The sequence below is a fragment of the Patiria miniata genome, unplaced genomic scaffold, assembly GCF_015706575.1.
Source record: "Patiria miniata isolate m_02_andy unplaced genomic scaffold, ASM1570657v1 HiC_scaffold_20, whole genome shotgun sequence".
NCBI lineage: Eukaryota > Metazoa > Echinodermata > Asteroidea > Valvatida > Asterinidae > Patiria > Patiria miniata.
In genome coordinates this window covers 26,502,050-26,525,781 of record NW_024037059.1, presented here as the reverse complement: position 1 = coordinate 26,525,781, position 23,732 = coordinate 26,502,050, and the positions used below count along the sequence as shown (strand labels likewise).

Below are 23,732 nucleotides of genomic sequence, written 5' to 3'. Positions count from 1 at the left end.
CCCCATGTGTGTACTTTTCAACCATTTTTTTTTAGTGGAACTCAAAAATGGCACACACAGAATATTTTTTACATCCCATAAAAGAAAAAGAACATGACCTCAAGTTGACGCCCCACACATGGGACCTTGAGTGTTGAAATACATGCAAAACAAATTCAGGCCAACTTTACTCTCTGGCTGACGAAATTCTCCAAATTGTTTAAAAGGCAAAGACTTCGCATCACCAAACGTCGCAAACCGGTAAAGTTCACTTATTCCATCCACAACCATCCTCTGAAGGCAGTACCATCAGCTAAATACCTAGGGGTAGAACTCACTGACAACTTATCCTGGAATAGACATGTAGACACCACCTCCAAGAAGTGCTTGAGATCTCTTGGCTTCCTACGACGCAACTTGAGCAACTGCCCTCGTGAAGTAAAGACCCGCTGATATACCACCCTTGTGCGGCCTATTGCCGAGTATGCCAGTTGCGTATGGGACCCTTCCACAAAAAGGAACATCACCAAAATTGAATCTGTCCAGCGTAGTGCTGCCCGGTACATCATGAATAACTACTCCAGAGACAGCAGTGTCAACACCATGCTGAGTAAACTGGGTTGGGAGTCTCTACAACACCGAAGAGCCATCTCTAAAGTTGCAATGATGTACCGGATCACCAACAAACTCATCGACATCCCAGACAACCACCTTATCCCGGTCAACTCATCTACCAGAGGCAACAGCCAGAAATTCCTCATCCCACCCACCCGTACAACCTTACTGAAGGGCTCCTTCTTCCCAGACACCATCCGCCTGTGGAACTCACTGCCCCAGCAAGTTGTTGAGTCACCAACCCTGGATGTCTTCAAGACCAGAGTGAACGGTGTCACCTTCAGATAACCAACCTGTCCCAAAATAGCTGTTTTTACTTGCACATATTTGTCTTTTTATGCCTCGAGTTATGTCTGCACCTGCTTGTTTGCACTTCAACCAATGTGCGAGTATACTCCAGCGGAGGTTTCTGCACAGTATAGGAAGATGATGATGATGATGACTCCTTAGTATTTCACTGACCAAGTTTGAAGTCTAAATTCAATTTTTAAAGGAGACTTTTCTTTAAAAACAAAAATGTTTTTGCACGCGAGAGTGAAGTCAAGAGATATCATTTTGAGGCCAAAGACCTGACTGGTACATTTCCAACCATGATCCAACCATTTGAAAAGACTGACCTCTTCGCGGCTGACCGTCTATGGAAAAATGTGATGCAGTACTGAAGGGTTGTTGGACTGGTTGTTTCATACATGTGCCAGTCTATTTGTTTGTATTGCATGCTTCCATATGGCACTGTACCTTAAGTTTTGGGTCTCTCATACACAGTATTGAGAGTCCTAAATTTTCGGACTAGCCCTACACTAGTTTGCATTAATCTCGACAAGCAATAAATATACATCCAGCTATATGTTGAATGTTTTTTCCATCCACAAATTTCAGTAAACTTTCAAAGTTTACAACTTCACTCCAGTATTAAGTCAACTGTTTACACCACTGGTCTTAAAGTGGAATGAATGTCAATGCCTGTGCAATGAAGCAACCAACAGCCATCTTGAATCAACCACATGACGCAGGTTTTTTAAGTGTACATCGGGTATTGTGCTCAAGCATACAATACGGCGAGATAGTATCATGCCGCGGCAAGATACTATTTTGCTGCGGCAAGTTACTACGGGAACATTTACTTGCAGCAGCAAGACAGCATCTCTCCATGGCGAGATAGCATCTTGGCACAGCATGATACAAAATTGTCACAGTAAGATAGTACCGGTGTATGCAAGTCCCTGCGGCAAGATACAAATTGAGATTTTTTGAAATTGCTTGCGGCACTTTGATGCTTTTGTACCAACATGCAAAGAATAACAGATTATTAGGGAATTGTTGTTTTAAGTTTAAAAAAATCAATTGCAGAACCATGTACATTGTATGTTACAGCGTGAGATTTTGGGGATCCAAGATGGCGAAATCAGTTGCTTCAAAGTGCAAATCAGGTATAGCATCTAGTCCAGTTAGTATACAGTTCAGTTGTTTATACTCTACACATATGTACATTTTTATGCCTCTTAAATATTTGACCTATTGTGTACTGGCTGATCACAAGTTACATGTAATTCATCACACACACAAACTTGGACGGTCTTGATTTCAAATACTGTTGGCATGATTTCTTTTGGCAAGTGGTTTGACTGCAAATAGGAATTTTACTTCTTCATAAAATACATACATTACATGTACTGTGAGGCAAGCATTATTTTATAAAACATGGAATGTTAAAAATGGCAGAATGGTAACTATATACATGGCAAGCAAAAAGCCGTAACAACATCCACTTTTTTCAATGTAACTTAGTTGGCAAAGTATTATATGCAAATGTGATCTAATGCATTCATTTAATACATTTCTCATACTGTTTTCTCAAAAATGCATGTAAGGATGTTGTCCAGCATAATGTTTCAGGCTCTGCTTTCCCGAGCAACCGAAATTCCTGGCGAAAGCTTTCCAATGCAATATGTCTTGATCTTGATTTTCAAGATAGTTGCACTGTTGACCAGATGCTGTGTCACTGGAATGTGTAAGCTGACAACCACTGGGCAGCTCTTTTGTGGCATTCAGTATGCGTGGGACAGAAAATGACCGTACAGAAGTAGCAAATGCGCTCTTGTAAAACTAGAAGATTTCACAAGATTCCCTGCACATTGTTGCTGGCTCGCGGTTCCTGGGTGATAGCAGTTCATTGTGATAGCTTTCGTGGCGATGGCTTATCGCATATCAAATCACAACGACGTCTTGCCCAGGACTAAACAAAAACAGAAAGAGATGAAGCTGCAGTTCATGTTACCGGTACTTGCTTTTGTTGTTCTTCGAAGCCTTCATCTGAAGAAAGAGCTACATCGCTTGGCCTGTTATCACTCTCAGCAAGACGGTCCTCTAAACTTGTAATGATGCCCTGGCTGGAGTCCCTTTGCATGATTGAAGCATCGGAATTGTGAAGGGACCGTGTGGCCTCACTTGTTTGTTGTTCCTCCTCTTCTTCATCACTGCCATCCGTGCAAACAGAGATATAATTCAGACTTTCATAATCTTTAAGAAGACTAGAACCCTGTAAACTGCCATCTTCACAAAGGGGTGAGGAAATGCTGGAACCTGGACTGAGTAGGGGATCCTGCTCAGACGGAAACACCTCGCCATCACCTGTATCCCTATTCCACTGTGACCAATCATTCCCTTTGTTGTTTCCTTTTAAAGTCTCGGTAAATTCATTCAACCCAATCGGGTTCATCTCGCAGTAATCTGATGCTGGAGTGCTTTCTCCCTCGGACGTGGCTCTCTTTGAGCCCACCTGGTCCATCCTACAGTAACCTTCTGAAGGAGATAATTCTCCTGTCTCGGACACAACCAATGAATCGTCATTCTTTCTTGGAGGAGCAAGAGACGGGTGGTTTGGATTGCCGTTACCTTCAGCCTGACAATCTGCTGAACTGTTGTCCCTTTGCTTAGCTAAATCATCGGAATCATTGAGGGGCTTGCTGGTGTTAAGCTGTGAACTTGCTTCCTGTTCCTCCATGTCTTCATCACTTCCATCCGTGCAAACAGAGACATAATTCAGACTCTCATAGTCGATGGGCAAAGAAACAGTCGAATCTGGACTGAGCAGGGGCTCTTGGTCGGAAAGAAAACCCTCGGCATGACATGCATCCCTAGGCCACTGTGACCAAACACTTCCATCAATTCCCTCTGGAGACTTGACAGATTCATCCACGCCAATCTGGCTCTTCATCTTACAATAATCTGATGCAGCTGTTCTTTCTACTTTGGCCACTTTCTCTGAGCCCCCCTGATTCATCCCACAGTAACCTGCTGCAAGATTTAATTCTCCTCTCTTAGAATCCATCAGCGGTTCTGTTTTCGGTCTTGCAGCATCACTTCTTGGGATATTGGGAAGGCTTTCCCACATTACTGAAGGCTCCCCCCAATCGAAGAAAACATCTGGATTTTCTCTCTGCTCATGTGTTTCTTCCTTCTCATCTTTCTCCTCGGCAACTGGTACTAACCCCCATCCTGGAGACCTACTTTCACCTGTGACTGAGGCATCAGTTTGGGACTCATTAGGTGCGTGTCTCTTACCTTGAATGATTGAGTGGCAATGAGGGCATTTTTTAGGGCTATTTAAAGAAGAAGTAGGTGACCCCAAGGGATGGTCACCAGTTTCTGTGAAGATACTAAGACGTAAGGATCGTCCATCAATGATCCCTTCATCCCAAACAAAGCGGGAGGCCGACCCAGTGACATCATCCTTGACCACAAGGCCTGGTGACGGATCGCTTCCCATCCTCTGTCGATCCCTGTCATCCGGAGATAGACCCTCCCGAATGTGAGAGTGGATGGGATCCTTTAGAATCATGTAGCTGCCGCCACTGGCCACGCTCAATGGACTGTGGGGCGAGGAGGCTTCTGACGAGGGATACCTGATGCGGCTGCTAGGGAGTTGCTTATTGCCTGGCGAGATGGTACTTAAGCTGTCTGTATCACTGCCCGCATTCACTTGGCCGAGGCCTTGCAATTCCAATGCTACTGGTTGTGATCGCCCACCACAAGCGCCTCTGTGAGCCCCAATCAGAATCAATCCTCCATCCTGGCTACTGTCGCTGTGGACCTGCTCTTTGATAGGCAGCTCATCAAACACCTCCCTCTCTCGGACCAGTGTGAGACCCCGAGCATGGGTAATGTTGTTATTCTGCATAACCACAAAAAAGGTAGAATTTTCACATACAAGATAAAATACACGGTGGAGGGCATATAAACCCTAACAGATCACCCACCAAACCCCAACGGCATGTTTCATTGGAATCTGTAAGGATGGGCACAGTAAAAATGGACAGTCTTTTACATTGGGTTGGCACACCTCCAGAATCAAAGTCAGAAATACAATGTATGTGTGTGCAGTTTTTCATAATGGTGTTGCAATTTGCCAGGATGGGTATGGTTCCTAGTAAATCATGCTAGTGAGTTAGGGTTAAACTGCTTCACTTTACAGTGAAAATGAGCCAAGAGCATTATTTTCCCGAAACTCATTTTGCTCAATACTTTTTGTGATTTCTCTTTCTTGTATTTATGGGCTGGATGTCCTTTTTTTAGTATATTTTTCACAGCAATGCCATCAATGAATTTCACCATTTAGATAGCTAAACTGTACCAAATGGGGAACTGACTTTATATGAAGGGTATGGGCTCCAAGTTGGACAAGTTGAGAGAGCTCTTACTTCCAACTGTACTTCCTTGGAGGTACATGAGTTCTGGTTAGCATTGTACTGAAGTAAAACCTCAAACATTAAGTTGGTGCGATTCATTTCCATTTCAACATGCACAAAAAGCACAGCACCTACAGAGTAGCATGCAGTACATGGAAGCACAAATGCAAAAATGGTGCAACTACTGGGTTTTTTTAATACAGGTAAAAATCATGTGTCCATTTTCAATGTGCGTAATGCATTGTGCGTTTACTGGTTGCATATCTGTGAAGCTCTGAAAATCCACAGGGGTATATACACTCAGCAGGTCGCAAATAAAATAAACAAGTCATAATGGCATTGGATAATCGTTGGCAAAGTACATGATCTACGAAAACAAAAACTAACATTAACAATATTAAAAAAAATCTTGATAAGGTATTAACAGAGAGTATTAACGGAAAATTGAAAAATGAAAAACCAATAAAATTGAAACACTAAAAGTGCTTCCTTTTTAGGCCTACCATTAATATTTATCTTTCCAACCCACCACTACATTGTTTCTTTGAGTTATTCAAAAAAGAGCATGTGTGTATTGGAAGGGACCACCTATTTCAATTGCAAACGGAGTGCGTGAAATTAAAACAGATAACGGAACGTGAAAACATGCGCCAATTGCTTTTCAAACATATTTTTATGCACCACACACTACACAATATGCTTAATGCATGGCGGACACATGGATTTATTCAAACTTAAGACATTTACATTATGAGACGTTTACAACACTCACTATGAATTGCGTGGGCAGTCTGGCTGCAGGCCATCTCCTGATGGAGCTTTTGTATTTCTTCTTGGCCCAAACCATACACAACACAACGAGCAGGCAACACAGGATAGGTACGGACACAAACACTGGCCACAAGGATGCACCTTAAAAGGTCAGAATAAAGCTTTGTATTATTATTATTAAGGTGACCATAATGCCCAGTGTATGGCACAAGAATGCACCTTAACAGGTCAAAATAAAGCTTTGCATTATTATTAAGGTGACCATAATGCCCAGTGTATGACACCAAGGACGCACCTTAAAAGGTGAGAATAAAGCGTTGAATTATTATTTTTAAGGTGACCATAATGCCCAGTGTATGGCACCTTAACAGGTCAAAATAAAGCTTTGCATTATTATTAAGGTGACCATAATGCCCAGTGTATGACACCAAGGACGCACCTTAAAAGGTGAGAATAAAGCTTTGTATTATTATTATGAAGGTGACCATTAGATAGAAGTCATGCAGGATCAGGCTCAAATACATGGATTCCAGTATATGCATACATTTAAGGATATATGTGCAGTTTCTGATATGATTCCAAACATTACCTGGTGAAATGCTTGGTACAGAACACCACTTGGGGTCAGACAGTCCCATGGAGTTACGTGTCTGTAAGCTGATGTTGTAATGTCTACTAGTGAGCAGGCCTGCAGGGTCATAAAAAGAAACAAATCATGATCCTGCTTTATAACTAACAGTTCAACACTGCCTTGCGCAACATCTGTCACTTCACTTGAGGAACATTTTGTACGTTGGGCAAGTCTGTGACTTGTGCAACACTACCGGTAGTCTCAGTTGCACCAAATGGCCATTTTACTGAAAATACCGGTACGCGAAAACTATTTGTGAACATATCAACTTAAGCATGATTCAAACAGGAAATTTACAAGTTTCTGATTCCGAGTTCAATAAAAGGCTTGCTCCATCCATCAGAGGGTTGCGCCTGATTCATACAAGTGTAAGAACAATAAGTCAGTTCAGTATTTCAGCTGCGCATGCGCTAATGATATGGGTAACGGGTCATTTGGGATAATCGCAGGCGTATGAACGCGCACGGAGACGGTCGCACGATGACCATGCGCAAATTACAACAAGAATCGGCATCAGCGTAACATTGCGTATCGTCACGTCAGTGATTTTCTGCCGAATCACCTTTGACCTGGACTACTTCATCGAGAGTCCCAACTGGCTTATTGGTAGGAAGAGCAAATTTGCAACTTTTAGTTTTGTGACATTTTCCATAAAATCTTTGAAGTTGTGATATTTCTCATGGAGATTATTTTAAATATCCCCATTTGTTATTTTTTTTTATGTTACTGGGTCAATTCAATAAATGTGTGGTCCAAAAACTGACGTTTTTCCTGTCCCTGTTACCTTGGTATTTTGTAATTTGCCATTCAAGTATCAAAATATAAATAATAATCTGGTGATAGCGCTTTTAGCAAGATCAAAGCATTGAGCAGAAGACACAATCAAGAAGAGCTAGTGGTAAGAGCAAAGAGATGGGTTTTGAGAAGCTTCTTGAACATGTGGATAGATTGGGAGTCTCTGATGTGTGATGGGATCTTGTTCCATTCTTTTGGACCTGCAATGGAGAATGCTTTGTCTCCTGTTCTCTTGGTGATGATTGTTGTCCGAAGACCTGAGCCCCTCCCTACCAGGTTCATGAAAGGAAAGAAGTTCAGCCAAGTAGGGGGAGCTGTGCAATTCTATTCAATGTTGGGTAGCTAATAATAATATAATAATAGAATACGGGAGTCTTATATAGTGCACGTATCTGCTAATTAGGTACTCAATGTCTTTTTACAGGGAAATAATAATGATGAGAAATATGAGACCCATTATGTAGCACCTTACAAGTTCACTCTTGGAGGACGACTGCATTAAGGAAGACTGGATACCTCAGACTTATAAAATCACAGATGTCAGGTGTAAACAAGAACAGGAAAATGAGCGGACCCCAAATTTAAAGAATGACCCAACAGTGAATTTGTAGGAAAAAAGTAAGTTGGGAAGAAAAAATAGTCGACTCTGTTTCTTGCATTTTCCTTGGCTTTGGCCTGCACCCCGACTCCCTCTGATTTAAAGAAAATATTGCATCAAATATTTCAAATCACCTTGGATCCTGTGACTGGTGATGTTAGGTCCAACGGCCACTTCCGTAACATGATGCTTCACATTCTGGTTATGAACCACAATCTGATAGCCGAGGATTTCTCCATTCTGTTTGTACTCATTGGGCACTGCCTGGAAAATTTCAATGAAGGTTCCAAAGACTTCAAACATGTTTCATTGTCTTCTTCTTTTCATTCTTTCCATCAATATTGTCATCCAAACCATTCATTTTACATGACCACAGGATCAAAACAAAATTCTAAAATGGTAAATATACATCATTGCTATTACTGACAAACTAAGTCGGTTTGATTATTCATAAGACGGACTTTGTGTTTGCGTGATAATCAATATTAGGTTTTGCCCTTCACCAATTTATAAACACGTCGGTGAAAGGTACAATTTAACATAGAACTGGTTTGATTGTTACTTGAATAAAAATGAGAACTTCCAATTATTTGGGGTGGTGAAAGGTTGTATTTTAGTGTTGCGTCTATTTCTTTGTGGTCGTCTATTTTTCTCCCCAGTTGTGGGTTGTTTGATTTTCGTACCATTTGGTTTTGGGATATTTGATTCCATTGCCTTTGGGTTATTTATGGTGCAGTCACTCAATAAGTTACATCTACCAAGTATTTGTCCAAGTTTTTGAAAAAAGTTAATAGGATTTCAAAATTTATCTTGGCTGCAGCTGAAAATAACACTCACGCCTATGGAAGCAGACCAATGCAGCCACTTCCCATAGAGTAAAGTAAAAAGTCAATTCTGTCACAAACAAATGTGACCCATCAGGCCAGCGTTTTTCAGTAGCTTGAAACAACTGAGAATATTTCTATTCCTCCTTGATGGGATGCTAGTCCATCGCCGGTTACTCACCGGCTAATGCCAGTACCCATTTATACTCCTGGGTGGAGAGAGGCAAGTGGGGGTGAAGTGGCTTGCCCAAGAAATCAACATATGGCCAGCAGCTGGATTCGAACCCCTGACCCTTTGATTATGAGTCACAAACCCTAACAACCGGACCACACTCCCCACACTTCCCACAGACCCGTGTGTTATTTTCAGCCGTACAGCTAAGTAATTCAGACGCGGCCATTGTTATTTAGTATACTAGGGTGAGAAGAAAAAAAAGCGAAACCCAAATGTTTGGATTATTGTTTTAGTGAAGTTCTTCATGTAGCACTTCCAAATCTAGGACATGAAAGCCCAATTCATAAGCTTTCTTTCAGTGCAAGAATCATTCAAATCACTTATGTACTTTTCAAGTTACGGAATTTGAAACACAACCACCGTTTTAAAGTTCTGTCCACAGATCACAAAAAAAGGTGTGCGTTCTTTCAGCAAAACGAAAACAATTTACAAACATCCCTATGTGATTCATTTTTGTTTTGCTGAAAGAACACAAACCTTCTTGTGATCCGTGGACAGAAGTTAAAAACGGTGTGTGTGTTTGTAATTCTGTAACTTGAAAAGTACACAAGTGATTTGAATGATTCTTGTAGTAAAAGAAAGCTTATGAATGGGCTTTCATATCCTAGATTTTGAAAGTGCTACATGCAGAACTTCACTATTTAAATGGTTCCAACATTTGGGTTTCGGGGTTTTTTTACTCACCCTATAGTGCAAGTATCTTGCGGATCTATCTGAACCTGAATTATTACCTTCCAGCTGAGATCCACGTTCTGGATATCCTCCTGGTCAACCCCCTGGTCAAGAGAGACTGGACAAGTGAAACTCCCAGGAGAATTTACAGGCGCTGTTGACGGGAGGGGAGAGCAATTTGCCAGATCAACCACAAAGGGAAGAGTGAGTAAGCTCATTTTCATTGATTTCAGGCAAAACAAAGAACTTCAAGGGAGTTTAACATGTGACCTCCAAAATACGTGTACATGTACCAGTCACTCAAGTTTTGCAATTTACTTGATCTGGTGTAAAACAAAACTTGGAAAGACATTTTAAGGTTTGAAGGTTTATACTAGGGCTATCGGTTTTCCAATAATTAAGTATTTGATTATTTGAAACCGCAATTGACCAAATATTCGAATATTCAAAACTTGCCGATCAAGTTTTACACACGCCAGCTGCAGCTGCCTTCCTCGCTGGGAACCCTGGGCGGAGTGACCTGATGCCCCTGGGGCATCAGGTGACCGAATTTTTTGAATAAAAAAAAAAATTGATTGCCAATGACGGTCACCTCCTATCTAATCCTCATTCAACCCTTGCCAAATCAGCTGGTTCAATGAACTTTGCAGCCAGGGCTTCACCCAGGCCGTGTCAACAAACTTTCAAACAGGCCTCCTGCCAAGTCTCATTGAAACATCAACAAAGACCTGTAACTTGACACAGCCATCTCCCTTCATTACTGCATACCTAGGCCACCAGTCAAGTATCTTTCCAGTGCACTGTCTGGACACTGTCTGGACACTGTCTGGACACTGTCTGGACACTGTCTGGACACTGTCTGGCACGTGGCTTTTTGTTGTATTGCTATGAATAGGGTCTTGCGTAGTGCGGGAAATACCTGCTGCCCAGAGGGCCCCCGTTGACGAGTTGTATAGTTTTTTTGTAAACGCTGCGCAGGGTTTTAATTGAAAGTTGCATTCAAAGCGCGCGGATTAAAATTTGCAAATACCAATGGATATTATGGGCCACTGGAGGTTTTGCAGTAAGTGCTTTGTAACTGCTAAGGGACTTGGACCAAAGAATGGGACCAATAAATAGGCGTCAACAAAAACGATACAGTCTACAAAAAAAACATGGTGTCCGACAATTAAAAAACCCGCAAATTTACAATAAAAAAAACATCACAGTCTTGTGTGAACGTGCATGTTTATTTCTTTTTAAATATTTAAACCGGGGTAAAGCTATTCAAATATTCAGGTGGTGATTGAATATTCGGTATATTTGGGTAAGATATACTGGTGATCTACTTAATTGGGGGAAGATTGCAGGGAAGTTGTTACAAATCCTATATTGATATATTTAGAGCCAAGCCCTAAGGCCAAAAAAAAAAGTCTCCGGTTTCTGGTATGGAGCTTGTCCAAAAAGTGGTGCGGCGCCGCGGTTTTTTTTTTTTTTTATCTGACTTTTTTGCTTCAAATGTCGGCTGATGACTGCAAATGGTGCCCGACTAAACTTAGTGCAAATATATGGGAGTCCAGAGAGGCCACATAAAGCTTATCCTCAATCATAACCCCATCTAAAAACACGTTAAAATTGTGCAGCAGCAGGATTCCAGTCAAACCAGTGAGTTTGGCGGTTTTGAGACATCATCTTTCATTGGAAAAAAAACTTTTTCATTTTGCCGACGCGCATGGCAACGGCGACGCGCGCTCATACCAGAAACCAGAGACTTTTTTTTTTTGGCCTAAGGGGACTATAATATATCCATCAGTGTCAAATATTTTGGCCGAGAAGAGACTTAAGCAAGTCCAACTCACGAGTGACAGTGAGGCAGTCACAACCTCATTCCCCATGGGTACGATCTTGCTGCGCCATTTTGTTTCCCATCATGCCTTGCGCGATCTTAACCCCTGGAATCGTGTAATTTAAATGTGTCAAAATATGGCACATTATAATTAGGCTGCAGTTTATCCGTTTTACGTGCCGACGCCATCTTAAAATGTTAAAAGTTGTGATTTTGAAGAATCAATCCTTTCAAACATAACGTTTGGACGTTGCGTTATTTAGCAAAGATTTGTATTAAATGTACGTACCCCTTTCGTCCCTTTACAACCGAAGATACAGGGATTTTTTAGCGAAAAACGAGGCTGCCATAATCCATATCGTACAGGCATCGCGACTTTTGAATAACACTTTTTTTTCGAACGTGACATTTACGTGCAAAGCACGCGAGCGCATTATGGGCGCGCCCGGCGTGCAATCTTCGAAATGCGCGCAGTACGCAGTGAATAGCCAATCAGCGTCATTTACGTCATCATCACGGCCAGGGGTTAGTGTAGGGAATGCGCACGCGCCCATGGAGTCGAGGCTGAGGCACTGATCTCTATATAAAGACTGGATAGCGGATATGCATACAACATTCACACAGTAGACTTTGCATATTGACCAATTCGCCCCCGATCTCACGAAGATGGCCGCGTATAACACGAACGTTCTACGTGTAAATACGCGCGCGTTGTATCAACAGTTGACGCGCATTTTGGTCACGTACACATATTATGATGTTCTAAAAGGGACACATTTCCATAGTGATTATTATTTCAAAAACGCCGAAAAAGTGATTTGCGGCATTATAAAAGTAACCACGACGTTAGAAAAATTGTAGTAAACCTTGGTCAGTGGTGGTGGCAAAAATTTAAGTCAAGTGAACCGCGACGTTACAAAAGAAATCATGCTGTCTATAAAGACGGCAACTTGTCCTTTGTAGATCACCAGCCGGTCTCACCAATATGGCGTCAAATTCATTCATTGTGCGGCTCTTTATAAGCTATCCAGTCTTTATATAGAGATCAGTGGGCTGAGGCAGTCGGGGAGTGAGTCAGTCGGGGAGTCAGTCAGTCAGGTTAAAAATGGACAGTAGGTTGGCCCTCTGGGTCCCACAAATAAGGAGAAGGAAATAAAGGAAATAAAACTTGAGAAACTTACCAACTTCTGTTGTACGACCAAAGACCTTTTTTGAAAACTTCCAGCATTTTTTTTTTTCAGTGTGTTTTAAGAAGGTTCCAACCTTGACTTGGTACAGGCCGTATGGATGTGTTAGGTTATTTATTGTGTAGTCCGTAGAGTCAGCCTGGTGGGATTGGGAAGGGCAAAAAAGTACACATATTTCATTGCTACTTCAGTGCGATTCTGTGGCGTACAAAACTGCCAAAGTACAAAGAGACAGATTTCATTTAATCAAAAATTCTTCTAAAACCTGCAGCACACATTTCTGATTTTACCAGTTGACCACATATCCGATATTTTTTTTTCACTCTTGCTGTTACACCACAATGTTACCAGCACACGTGCCCAAATACGTTTTATAATTGGTCACATGATGTTCAGACACATGATGACCAGTAACATGATGCAAAGAAGCAGCCGTCAATTTTAAATCATGCGACTTCCTTCGTGAATCTGATTGGTTAACATAAATATTGCATAAAATATGGCATCCGATGTCACGGGAATGGTGCGCTGCCCACACACCTTTCCGATGACATCCGATCCGGTGACATCGGATGCGAAAAAAATCAAACATGTTTGATTTTATGCGGTCGTCTTGTGAACAGTCAGATCGGTCAGATTTTTCAGCGCACTTTTACAGCTTCAGTTACTTTTCTTGAAATCATCTCTAGTTTGATAAAAAAAAAACACAAGGGTTTACAATGGAGTATTTGAGGAACTTTTCCAGTTAACAAAATTTCCAGTTAACCAAATTCTTGCACGAACAAAGGCTTGTACCGGTACATTGGTGGGTGACATTTTGGGATATGAAATTACTAACTGAACTTATTACTAAGATAATCAAAGTACAGACAGACACACAGAGATTCCTGGAATTTATAGTTAGATGTACCTTGATTTTGGTGAAAGTCTTACTGCCCTCCCACTTGTATTGGAGACAGAAGCCAATAAGGTTTAGGGCCCCCTCCTCGGTATGATGGTGGGCCAATGCCGGGGGGGTGGACCAGTGAACGTTGAGGGAGGAGTAGGATCTGTTGGTCACAGTTACACCTGTCGGAGGATCCGGTATTGCTGTTGAGGAAGAACATATCATTTTGGTTTGCGGTAACACCATGTGGTGATAACTACTGTCGCTCAGTAAATATGTAGTTCAGATAAGAAATTGTTCTGCTTATTATCAACTTTCGCTAAGAAGTTTTAGAACAGTCTTGCGTTAAGTTCTAAACAAAATTGTCTTTGGTGTCAGTGTTTCGACTAGCCTGCTCTAGTCATCGTCGGGAGACTGACCGAGGAAGGCAATGTTGACACTAAAAAAGATTGTGGCCCTTTTAAAGGGAATATACAACATTTGCAAACATCGAAAAATAAAACTACCAAGTTTTTACGAAATACCTTACTAGGATGTTGGTAAATGACAGTCTCAAGCATCTTGTAAAATTATGGCACCTGGTGTGAAGTAATTTTCAAGAAAATGGTATTTTTGTAAACATTTCCAACGATGATCGGCCGACCAGCCTTGGAAAAACCTAACTTTTTTCAACTACTGCTCCAAATTAACCATTTTTTCAGTCCAAATTTTCAGTACCATTTTTTCAGTTTGCTATTGGTTACATGTTCATGAACGGGTGCAGGCCAGCTAGACTGGTTCCCTTGCCTTACAATTTTCCATTATCTATAAATTGATCCATTTTATCTTTTGTGGAGTCAGGGAACCAGATTGCTTGAACATTTTTGTTTTTCTTCGTTTTTCCAACCTTTTCGAACACAAAACTTAAAAAATGTCAGTGTAACAATATTTGATCTATTATACTAACCCCTCAAATAGTTCATTCCTGACAATTACAGCAAAAGCCAATGATGTAATTTCCCTTTAAAGATGTTCTGGTACTTGTCCAAAGTGTCTATTCTATTTTTGATTTTTAAACAGCTGAAGTTAGACTTGGCACGAGTCTGGTGTTGGGATTGGCATGTGCAGTATAATATTACTACTGACACCCGATACAAAATTTGGGGTTTGGTTTTTCCTCTTTGTTTTCATGTCATCTTTCATTTCAATTGATATTTCTGTTATATTCTCAGAAATTCTAGCATGTCTAGGTTTCCCAAATTTGAAACCTGAAACATGCCTTCTTTTTTTATTATTATTTTCATCCTGTAAAAGGTGCGCTTTTGGGGGTGGGGTTGCTTTTAATGTTAATATTCCGGTGATTTTTCTACTTTTTCTATATTTTCTTAGAGGTAGTGATTCTTAGAGGTAGCGCTTTTTTTATGCTCGAGCTGAAGTTAGACTCGGCCCGAGCCTGGTGATGCACATACGTAGTAAATGGCTGCAGACACCTGATACCAAATCTAAGGGGTTGTTTTTTCTTTTTTTTCCTTCATTTTATTGCTCATGCCACATGTTATTTCCTTTGCTTTCAAAGGAAATAACAGGGGCGGGGGTGTTGATGTTAATAATGGGGGAGGTTGAGTTGAATGAAGCTCCAGCACACCCTGCTATGGGATCCGGAAGAATGCCTCCCAGAACATTGTGAAATCTGCCATGCTTTCTCTTGCATTCGAAGGCAATTCGAGAATAACTTACCGGGTACCAAACTTTAGAAATCCATTTACTATCTTTGGACCCACTTTACAGGAATTATATCCTTAGTCCGCGGCTGAACAATGGTGGTGGTCTGCGGCTGAACAATGGTGGAGGGGGGTTGCGCAATGTCCCTTTAATTGCATGTACATGTAGCTTATCTGTGTCACCAACTCCTGTGCTAATGGGAGCCATTTTAGACTGCTACCAGTAATGCAATGGGCCTACAAAGGAGCTGGCTACTGTGCCATGTTGCTAAATACTGTACGTATGCTGTAATATCCAAAGTGAAGGTGGGCAATTCTCAGACTGGGACCTTGTGTGCATTAAAACCTTACGCTGGCCAACTCTGCTGATGTGTATTGTAACCCAAGGGAACAGTACATGTGACATATAGGCCTTGTTATCTGGTGACAGCAGCTTTGAAAAAGAAAATCTACAGTTTTATGTATTTACAACAGCAGACTCAATTTAAAGAGGCCCTTGGGATTAAGGGGGAACCAGACTGGTTAGGATTATAAGTTGACAAAATACTCTTTTTGTTTAAAGTTTGGCCACAAAATGTTGTGTTTCTAATGTTGTCAGAAAAGAAAGTGCAGCTTGGTTACGCTTTTCTTCTTATAGTTTCATACAAATATACTTATCTATAGAGTAGAAGTACATGTAGAAATACATGAACTGTACAAGTTAATGTACCAAAATACATAATTGTTGCCAGACTTTATTTTGGACATTTATTTCACAACTTACCTGGGCCATTCTTTAATCTTTGGTCACTGTGTGACGTAAAATTGGGCTTGTCTGATTTTTGAAGCTTTGCCCCTTGTTAACTACATCTGGCATATTACTTTCACCATGTTCACTGATTCATCAGGTTAGTAAATTTTACTCCCTTCCTCAGAGTATAGTTTCTACTTTCACAAACAGTGTCCAAATATTTGGAGTGGACATCAAAGTTTGGTCACGTGCGTGACATCAGACATAAATATGTTGTCCAGCCCATACTGGACATTCACACTTTTTCCAAAGTTCTAAGGACTCAAACACCAATACTTATTTTGATGTAAGACTATAGTCTTTTGTGATTTACAGAATGCATTCACAGCCTGTTTTACTTTTACTAAATGGAAATTGTGCTGTGGTTACGTGTGTGACATTTTGTTCGGTCACGTGTGTGACATTTTGTATGGTCACGTGTGTGACATTTTGTACTTAAACTTATGCTAACTTATGCAAGGAAAGACCAACTTATGACACATCTTAAGAACTTTGCATCTTTACTTACTAGCAACACTTTACTACTTTAGTGAACAATAATCATTTGTAATACATCACATAAGAAAACAAATTCCAAAAATTAATTTAGTTTCAATTTCTGACATGTATGTGCATGTTGTATGAAACGCTTTGTAAATCTACCATCTAAAATAACACAAGCATTCAAAATCATGTTCTGGACACAAATACTCGTTCACGCACAATTCTTCAATTCTAGGAGCAGTACTTACTTTCAGTGTCGAGATTAAAGATGGTTTCATTGGAGTAGACGGTAGCAAGCACATTGGAGGATTCCACACGATAGGTGTGCCACATATTGGCTTCAGAGCAGCACAAATGACAGGTTGTGGCCGTGCAGACGGCATCTGCCTCATCATTGCACAGCTGCCACTCTTTTCTACTGGAAAACAAAGGGGCAAATCCATCGTTAGGCCAAAAAAAAAATAAGTCGGTCTCTGGTCAGCGCGCGCATCGATTTTAATCATGCACGTCAATCTTTTTTTTTTCCAAAATGTTCCGCGGTAGCTCCAACAGCGCCCTCTATTTCCGCACCTCGTAATTTTTTTTTTACCAAAGAGCACCAAGGAATGGGAAATTGCACCGAGGCAAATGATCGAAAGCACCAAGGCAAATTATGGAGGACACCAATGTAAATGAGTACACCAAAAAAGCAAAATAGTACCCACCTTGTCTGTACAATCCAAGCTTGAAGAAAAAAAGAAAAGAAAAAAAAAAAAAAACGTGTGGCCGCGTCAATTCCGGAACTTTGGTCTGACCAGAGACCGAATATTTTTTTTTTGGGCCTTACAGACATTACATTTAGAGCTAAAAAAAAACAATTTCTAACAACAAAATAAAATACTTGCGGTATTAAAAGCAATTTTTTTTATATTTTGGCACAACTCTTGCTTGGGCTTTAATGTACAAGAGCTTACCGGCAAGAGCTTTAATACCCAAATGTGTATCATCTGCATATCAAGAAAACTTGCACAAAGGCACCCGGAGATTGACAGAAAAAAACATACATTGATGGAATTTGCAATTACACAATACTGACTGATATAGGCCTAAATTCAGTTAAATGTGTACAATTAACACATAACCAACCAATCAATCACATACACATTGATTTCCTCTTAACCCTAACTCCTTAGCATGATTTACTAGGAACCATACCCATCCTGGCAAATTCCAACATCATATGGATGGGCAATTCCATGGTTACTCACGTTACATTTTTTATGTACATGTACTTTTGAGTTTCCTTGGGCTGTAATTACCTTACTGAAAAGGTTTAATAACTGTTATCCCCATGGTAGATAGAGTAGACCTAGACCTACCTAAGCACCAAAGATGACATCCAGAAAAAAGTGTTTTGTATGATGAACAAGACGCACAAAATCGGTTACTCACGTTACGAAAATGTAACGTGAGTAACCGATTATGTGTGTCTGGTTTATCATACATAACACATTTTTCTGGATGTCATCTTTGGTGCTTAGGTAGGTCTAGGTCTACTCTATCTACCATGGGGATAACAGTTATTAAACCTTTTCAGTAAGGTAATTACAGCCCAAGGGAAATTCAAAAGTACACCAAAAATGTAACGTGAGTAACCGTGGAATTGCCCATATGGGAAACTGTACACAACTGTACACAGATTCCAACAAATCATGCTGTTGGGGTCTGATGGGTCGAGTTCTGTTAGGGTTAATGGCAAAAGCTGTACTGTCAATTGTATTGCATGCATGTGTAGTTGGCGCATGCAGTACAATAGCCTAAACGTTTTGAGTACATTGGTAAAATGCAGAGGGGAATCCAAAAAAATCCCTGACCGACTGACCCTCCTGATATGATTTTTTCATGTGAGGGTAACACAACCATTTTAATTTTTTGGGGGTCTTATTACCTTGCTTTGCGTTTTAGGACATCTTTGCTTGGGAGGTTACTGTGCTGTCCACCCCTTGTCCACGTGCAGTTTGCAATTTTGAGATCGTTGCTTGTGCATCGCAAATCTGTCGCTTTCTCCGGCGGCCCTGCATCACGATATCAATACCTGGTCAACACCGATCAAAACTCTGGGATTCATATCCCTGTTTCTGTTTCTTACTCAATTTATATTGGCATTAAAGTCATTAACCATCTTCTAATCTTGCATTTGTTTTTATTTATACTTTTGTATTTTTGTATTTGCTTATTTGTGCTAGTTTCATATGAATTCTTCACCTCTTGTTAAACTCTTCAGTTCCATTAATTAACGTTCTTGTAAGTTTTACATAAACAATGTGAAAAACACACAGAAAAAGAAACACAGGATCTTCCTTCATTATGGAACATATGTTTCCACATGGTTTCCTGGGTTTTTTTTTTTTTAGTTGGCTTGTACTACAAGTAACTTTTTCACTGTTTTTGTTTATCAGTCCATCATTTGTAATTCATGCATTTTGTTCGCTTGAAGCAACAAACGTACTCAAAATCTAGAGAAGGGTGCTGAACAACTAACCTTATGAACTTTTAGCTCAGCTTCAGCTGTATATTCCGAGAAAAACACCATTCTAGGTTTTCGATTTCATGCTGAATCATGTTTTGAATTGGGCCTGAATTCAGCGTCCGAGACATGTTCTCACTGAGCCGATTGCAGTTACGCAATGTCCCGCACCGATCCAACGAATTATAGCAACTGTGCGCCTGTGTGCGTCGTGCCAACGCTTGCGCGTGCTTTGCCGAATAAAAAAAAATGAACTATAGGCCTTCTAAAGAAAATTTCCAACGGTGCGTCTTTAGACGCACCGTTGGAAAGGGCTTTTTTCGTTGATTTCTTCAAAATGAAAGCTTGCCAGGGAGTTTAGTCCCCTTACTATCTTTCAACCAAGTATTTTTTTCAACAATTTTTACGTCAGTTACTTTTTTGATTGCTGCAAATGATGGACTGTAGCTTTAAACCGCCAACTTTTTGATTTTGAAAGAGTTCTGTTTTCAGGGATGGGGGGTACCAACTAGAAGGCCTAACCATTTACTTACAGCCTATGAGGATGTCTAGGCTGGCAAAGCAAGCTTCTTCGGCGCAGGACGCATTGAGACAGCAGCTGTACCTTCCGCCATGCTCAATCCTTACTCCATTCAAAATCAGTTGAGAAGTGCCTGCAGCTTCCACGTTCTGGATCCGGACCCCCGGCATCAGGCTGCTGCCATTGTGAAACCACTGCACGTTGCTGGCATTGTACATGTAGGGCCTTCTTTGCAGGTCTGATTGCGAGCCAAGGCTGCAGTTGAGACGAACAGTGCTGCCTGCTTGGGCGACCTTGGGGTCAGCCTCCAGGGTCACTGCATGTAAAAGATTTGTCACTGTGTCAATTTTAGGTTAACCAAGGGCAGTCCTGCATCAAAAATATTCCCGAATTTCAGGGCACCGACTGGGGGGGGGGCCTCATGTGACGCCAGACGTGCCTTTTTTTTTAAACCAATTCATTTCAATTTCATAAAGCCATAGGGTTAAGGGAGTTAAGGGGATTAGAATCAAATAAAAGAAAAAAATTACATTCTTCTTCTAATACAAGTATAGATCTCCAAAAGATACTTTAAATTTTTGGGTTTTTTTTGTGGGAGAAGGGGGCACGTACCAGTACCTTGGGGGGGGGGGGCACTGGGATTCTTTTGGGGGGAAGGCACGTTACTTCCCCCCCCCCCCACCCCCGCTACAGTGATAACATGTAGCTTTTGTGTTAAAGTTGTGATGATCAGTTATGATTACTTTTTTTTCACTATGTACATTAATATTTTCCAATTCTGATATTTAATTCCATTTATTGGTGCCTGCTAACTTACAAAGTGTGCAGTTGTAAGAGGTAGTGGTTGGAGCCAGAACGGATGCAGGTTGCCATGGCAACATGAGCACAATACAAGACCAGTACAGCCAGATGATCAAGCTAGATGATGCCATCTAACCGATTGACCCGTTTAAGTCCATCTATTTTTGAGATACATAAAATGAAATTAAGTGAGAAATCTGAGTTTCGACAGTTTCTTACCCTTTAGTCGGAATAATTTGGGACTCTCGAATATATCCTGTGTATATATGACTATGAGTGTCCTGAAACTAAAGATTGTAAAAACATGCAATACAAGAAAATCAGAGTTGTAACGAGTCACTGATTTTTGTGACTCGAGTCGAGTCGAGTCATTTTAAAGAAGTGACTCGAGTCGAGTCGAGTCATTAGGTCAACAAGGTCGAGTCGAGTCGAGTCGAGTCACAGAGTGTGGTCGAGTCGAGTCGAGTCGAGTCAAGTATTTAGCTCGAGTCAATTCGAGTCACAAATATTTGAACACTAAATTACAATAAAAAGCAACAAACACAAGAGAGAAAGAATACAAGGCACCAGTCTATTACGGAAATCCAAAGACATAAAGTATGCTGTATGGTACCCAACCAACAGTTTCCATTGCTAGCTCACGTCACAGAAAAGAAGATGTGAAACTTCGGTCTTATAACTGGTTTGGCTTCGGGTCTAGATTTTGTTGTTCGCTGATCGCTGACAACGTTAAAACCTAATTGCATTATACAAAACTGTTTCTGATTATTTAAAGGTGGGCCCGTCCGTATCCATTTTTTTGTGTGAAATCGGGACATGAATTTAGCCAGCGTTCCACCAAGAACTTCAAAATCACCCGAAACCAATGATGAAACCACGGATTGAGAAATGCGTTTTAAGTCTGGTTCCGGGTTTAGCATTACATGCTATAGAACCACAAGGTGGGAGTCCGCGACACGGTGTATGTTTGTTGTTTTATTATGGAGGAAGGAAACAGACTGCCGCTGTATATAAACGTACATTATTCGCGAACATTAACGTGACGTGAACAAAAACTGGCAACGCGAACGGCGCAGCGTAAGTCATTGCAAATATTTTTCGCAAGTAAGTTTTGCTTTTATTTTGGGACTCGAGTCTTATTAGCCTTCCTCGAGTCGAGTCGAGTCATTCTGATGAGGGACTCGAGTCGAGTCGAGTCATTTGCTCGCAGTGACTCGAGTCGAGTCGAGTCATTTACCCGTCGGGACTCGAGTCGAGTCAAGTCGCCAAAAAATGTGACTCAAGTCGGACTCGAGTCGAGTCATTGACTCGAGTCATTACAACTCTGAAGAAAATAGACTGGCACATGAAACAACCAATCTTTAGTACTACATGTAGCTGCATCAGTCAACTGTGTCAAAAGAAACATCTGGTACAGGCCTCTATTTCTACACATTTCCATAGTCATGCCACCATGACTACTGACGGGTCAATCTTGTTGGACATGTACCGGTCTAGTCTTGGGCTTCAAATTGAAATCACCTGACTTCACTTTCATGTGCAAAATGTCTTAAAAATAGTCTCCTTTAAAAATTGAATTGAGACCTCAAACTTGGCTGGTGAAATACTGCCTTGTCTTTGACTCATGAAAATGTTGGAGAATTTGGTTGGCTATAGAGTGGTCCGACTCCGCTGTTTTACAGGTTTTTCTGCATGTCAAAGTCCCACTGTGACCCTTTACAACTCCCTATTCTTAAAAGAATACAAACGGAGTGAAGGTATTTTAGCTGAATATTCCAAACATAAACAGTTATGAAAAGGCAAATAGGAATGAATGTTGCAACCAAGAGTTTGCCATGGAAAGCCTATGGAGACTCAAGAAAAGTTTCTCCAAGTATTTCCTAGCAAAATTGGAAATGTTTCTCAGTCCCAGATTTATCATCATTTTGCAACTGACCTTCATTGAGATTTAGATGATATATAAAAAAAAAGCAGTGTCAGGTTGCAACATTCTTTCCCACAAATATGGCTCTAGACTAAAGGCTTAAACCTGCAATTGAACTTATCACAGATCCATACAACTTTCTGGTGTCAGGCCTTAGTAAAATTTTGAGAAAATAGCTGGTATACATATAGGCATCATGTGATGAGCACCGACAATACATACAAAATAATTTTACATTAACTTAGACCTCATGTGTTCTTGAAACTCAATGGTTCCGAAGTGAGTCTGATGTGCTGACAGTGAATGGTGACACACCAAATGGTGTGCAAATATAAAATAAATGTTTTCAAGCTCCTGCCCCCCCCCCCCCCCCCCCATGCCCCCAAACACCCACGTAGCATAATGTGCGCATGCCCATTTACACTCAACATGTGTATACACAAACTGTAGTGTACAGTTGTTGGGCCTTCGTCGACCCATGGAGGAACCATGTTGAACGCAACTTTTCTCAGTACGCTGTACAGTATAGCCTACCGTACGTACCAGTATCACTGCACAATGACCACGTGTTCTACATGAGGTTTGTTGGTTTGATCATTGATCAGTCACTTTCTAGTTCTACAATAGTACAAAAGTTCGCCAATGTAAACTCTCTCCTTAAAAAGCTAGAAAACAAATACACGGTATAGTACGAAATTCAGAGATCAATTTCTTACCTGTTTACAATCCGATCTGATGACTTACCGATCGGGAAGCAGGAAGTAATAATGCCAACCTGTAGGCGTATACAGTAAATACGTACTGTGTACCATTCTCACAGCCATGACAGCCCGACGTCGCGCCCTCATTCGGTTTTTCACGACCACAACATGTGCAAACCACTGAGTCAACTTCCCATAGACATAAATCTCTTCAAAAGCAATCGGGGAAAAAATGATACTCTGAATTCTTACAGGTGTTCCAGAAATACACCAAGTAACTTGATTTACCCTCTTTCACCTTCTATTCCAATTTTGGGTTGGCCGATGATTTTTGGCTGATTTTTTTCCCTCCAATTTAAAATGATCATCATCCGGCCTTCAAAGTAATCCCGACTAAAGTACTCCCGAAAGCCCATCGCCGACCATTAAAATCATTGCAAAAATGAATTGAGTGTCCTTCGGGTCCATTGCCAAGTAGTTCAAAGACCGGTATTACTGCCTTCGTTACCTTTCTTTCCAGCCTATTTCACTCCACTGCATGCAGAAGGAAGACCCCTTCATCAATATTCTGTCCTGTGCTGTTCTCAGGCCCCTTCCATGT

The 23,732-nt window shown here is 40.9% G+C and overlaps 1 protein-coding gene across 2 annotated transcripts; it reads right to left on the bottom strand.

Moving 5' to 3' along the window:
- Window positions 1–1,973: 1,973 nt before the first annotated feature.
- Window positions 1,974–23,264, bottom strand: LOC119728362. 2 transcript variants are annotated; one of them, XM_038200575.1, is made up of 12 exons: window positions 23,147–23,264; window positions 20,523–20,664; window positions 19,719–20,021; window positions 18,607–18,733; window positions 16,928–17,097; window positions 13,731–13,909; window positions 12,815–12,959; window positions 9,868–9,962; window positions 8,212–8,341; window positions 6,643–6,741; window positions 6,055–6,194; window positions 1,974–4,768 (listed from the first exon to the last, which is right to left on the bottom strand). In XM_038200575.1, the coding sequence occupies exons 2-12, from the start codon at window positions 20,635–20,637 to the stop codon at window positions 2,864–2,866; spliced, it is 3,408 nt and encodes a 1,135-aa protein (XP_038056503.1). In that variant the 5' UTR covers window positions 20,638–20,664; window positions 23,147–23,264; the 3' UTR covers window positions 1,974–2,863. The 2 variants fall into 2 exon arrangements, with proteins under 2 accessions (XP_038056503.1, XP_038056505.1); XM_038200577.1 differs by having other exon boundaries at window positions 16,928–17,094.
- Window positions 23,265–23,732: the final 468 nt, after the last annotated feature.

Excerpts from the sequence above, each read along its gene's own strand:
- LOC119728362 (XM_038200575.1), bottom strand. The coding sequence starts at position 20,637 with ATGGCATCATCTAGCTTGATCATCTGGCTGTACTGGTCTTGTATTGTG. Across the intron at positions 20,022-20,522 it reads CTCTTACAACTGCACACTTT|TGACCCTGGAGGCTGACCCC; the intron begins GTAAGTTAGCAG and ends TTTTACATGCAG. Across the intron at positions 17,098-18,606 it reads GTCCTAAAACGCAAAGCAAG|TAGAAAAGAGTGGCAGCTGT; the intron begins GTAATAAGACCC and ends TTTGTTTTCCAG.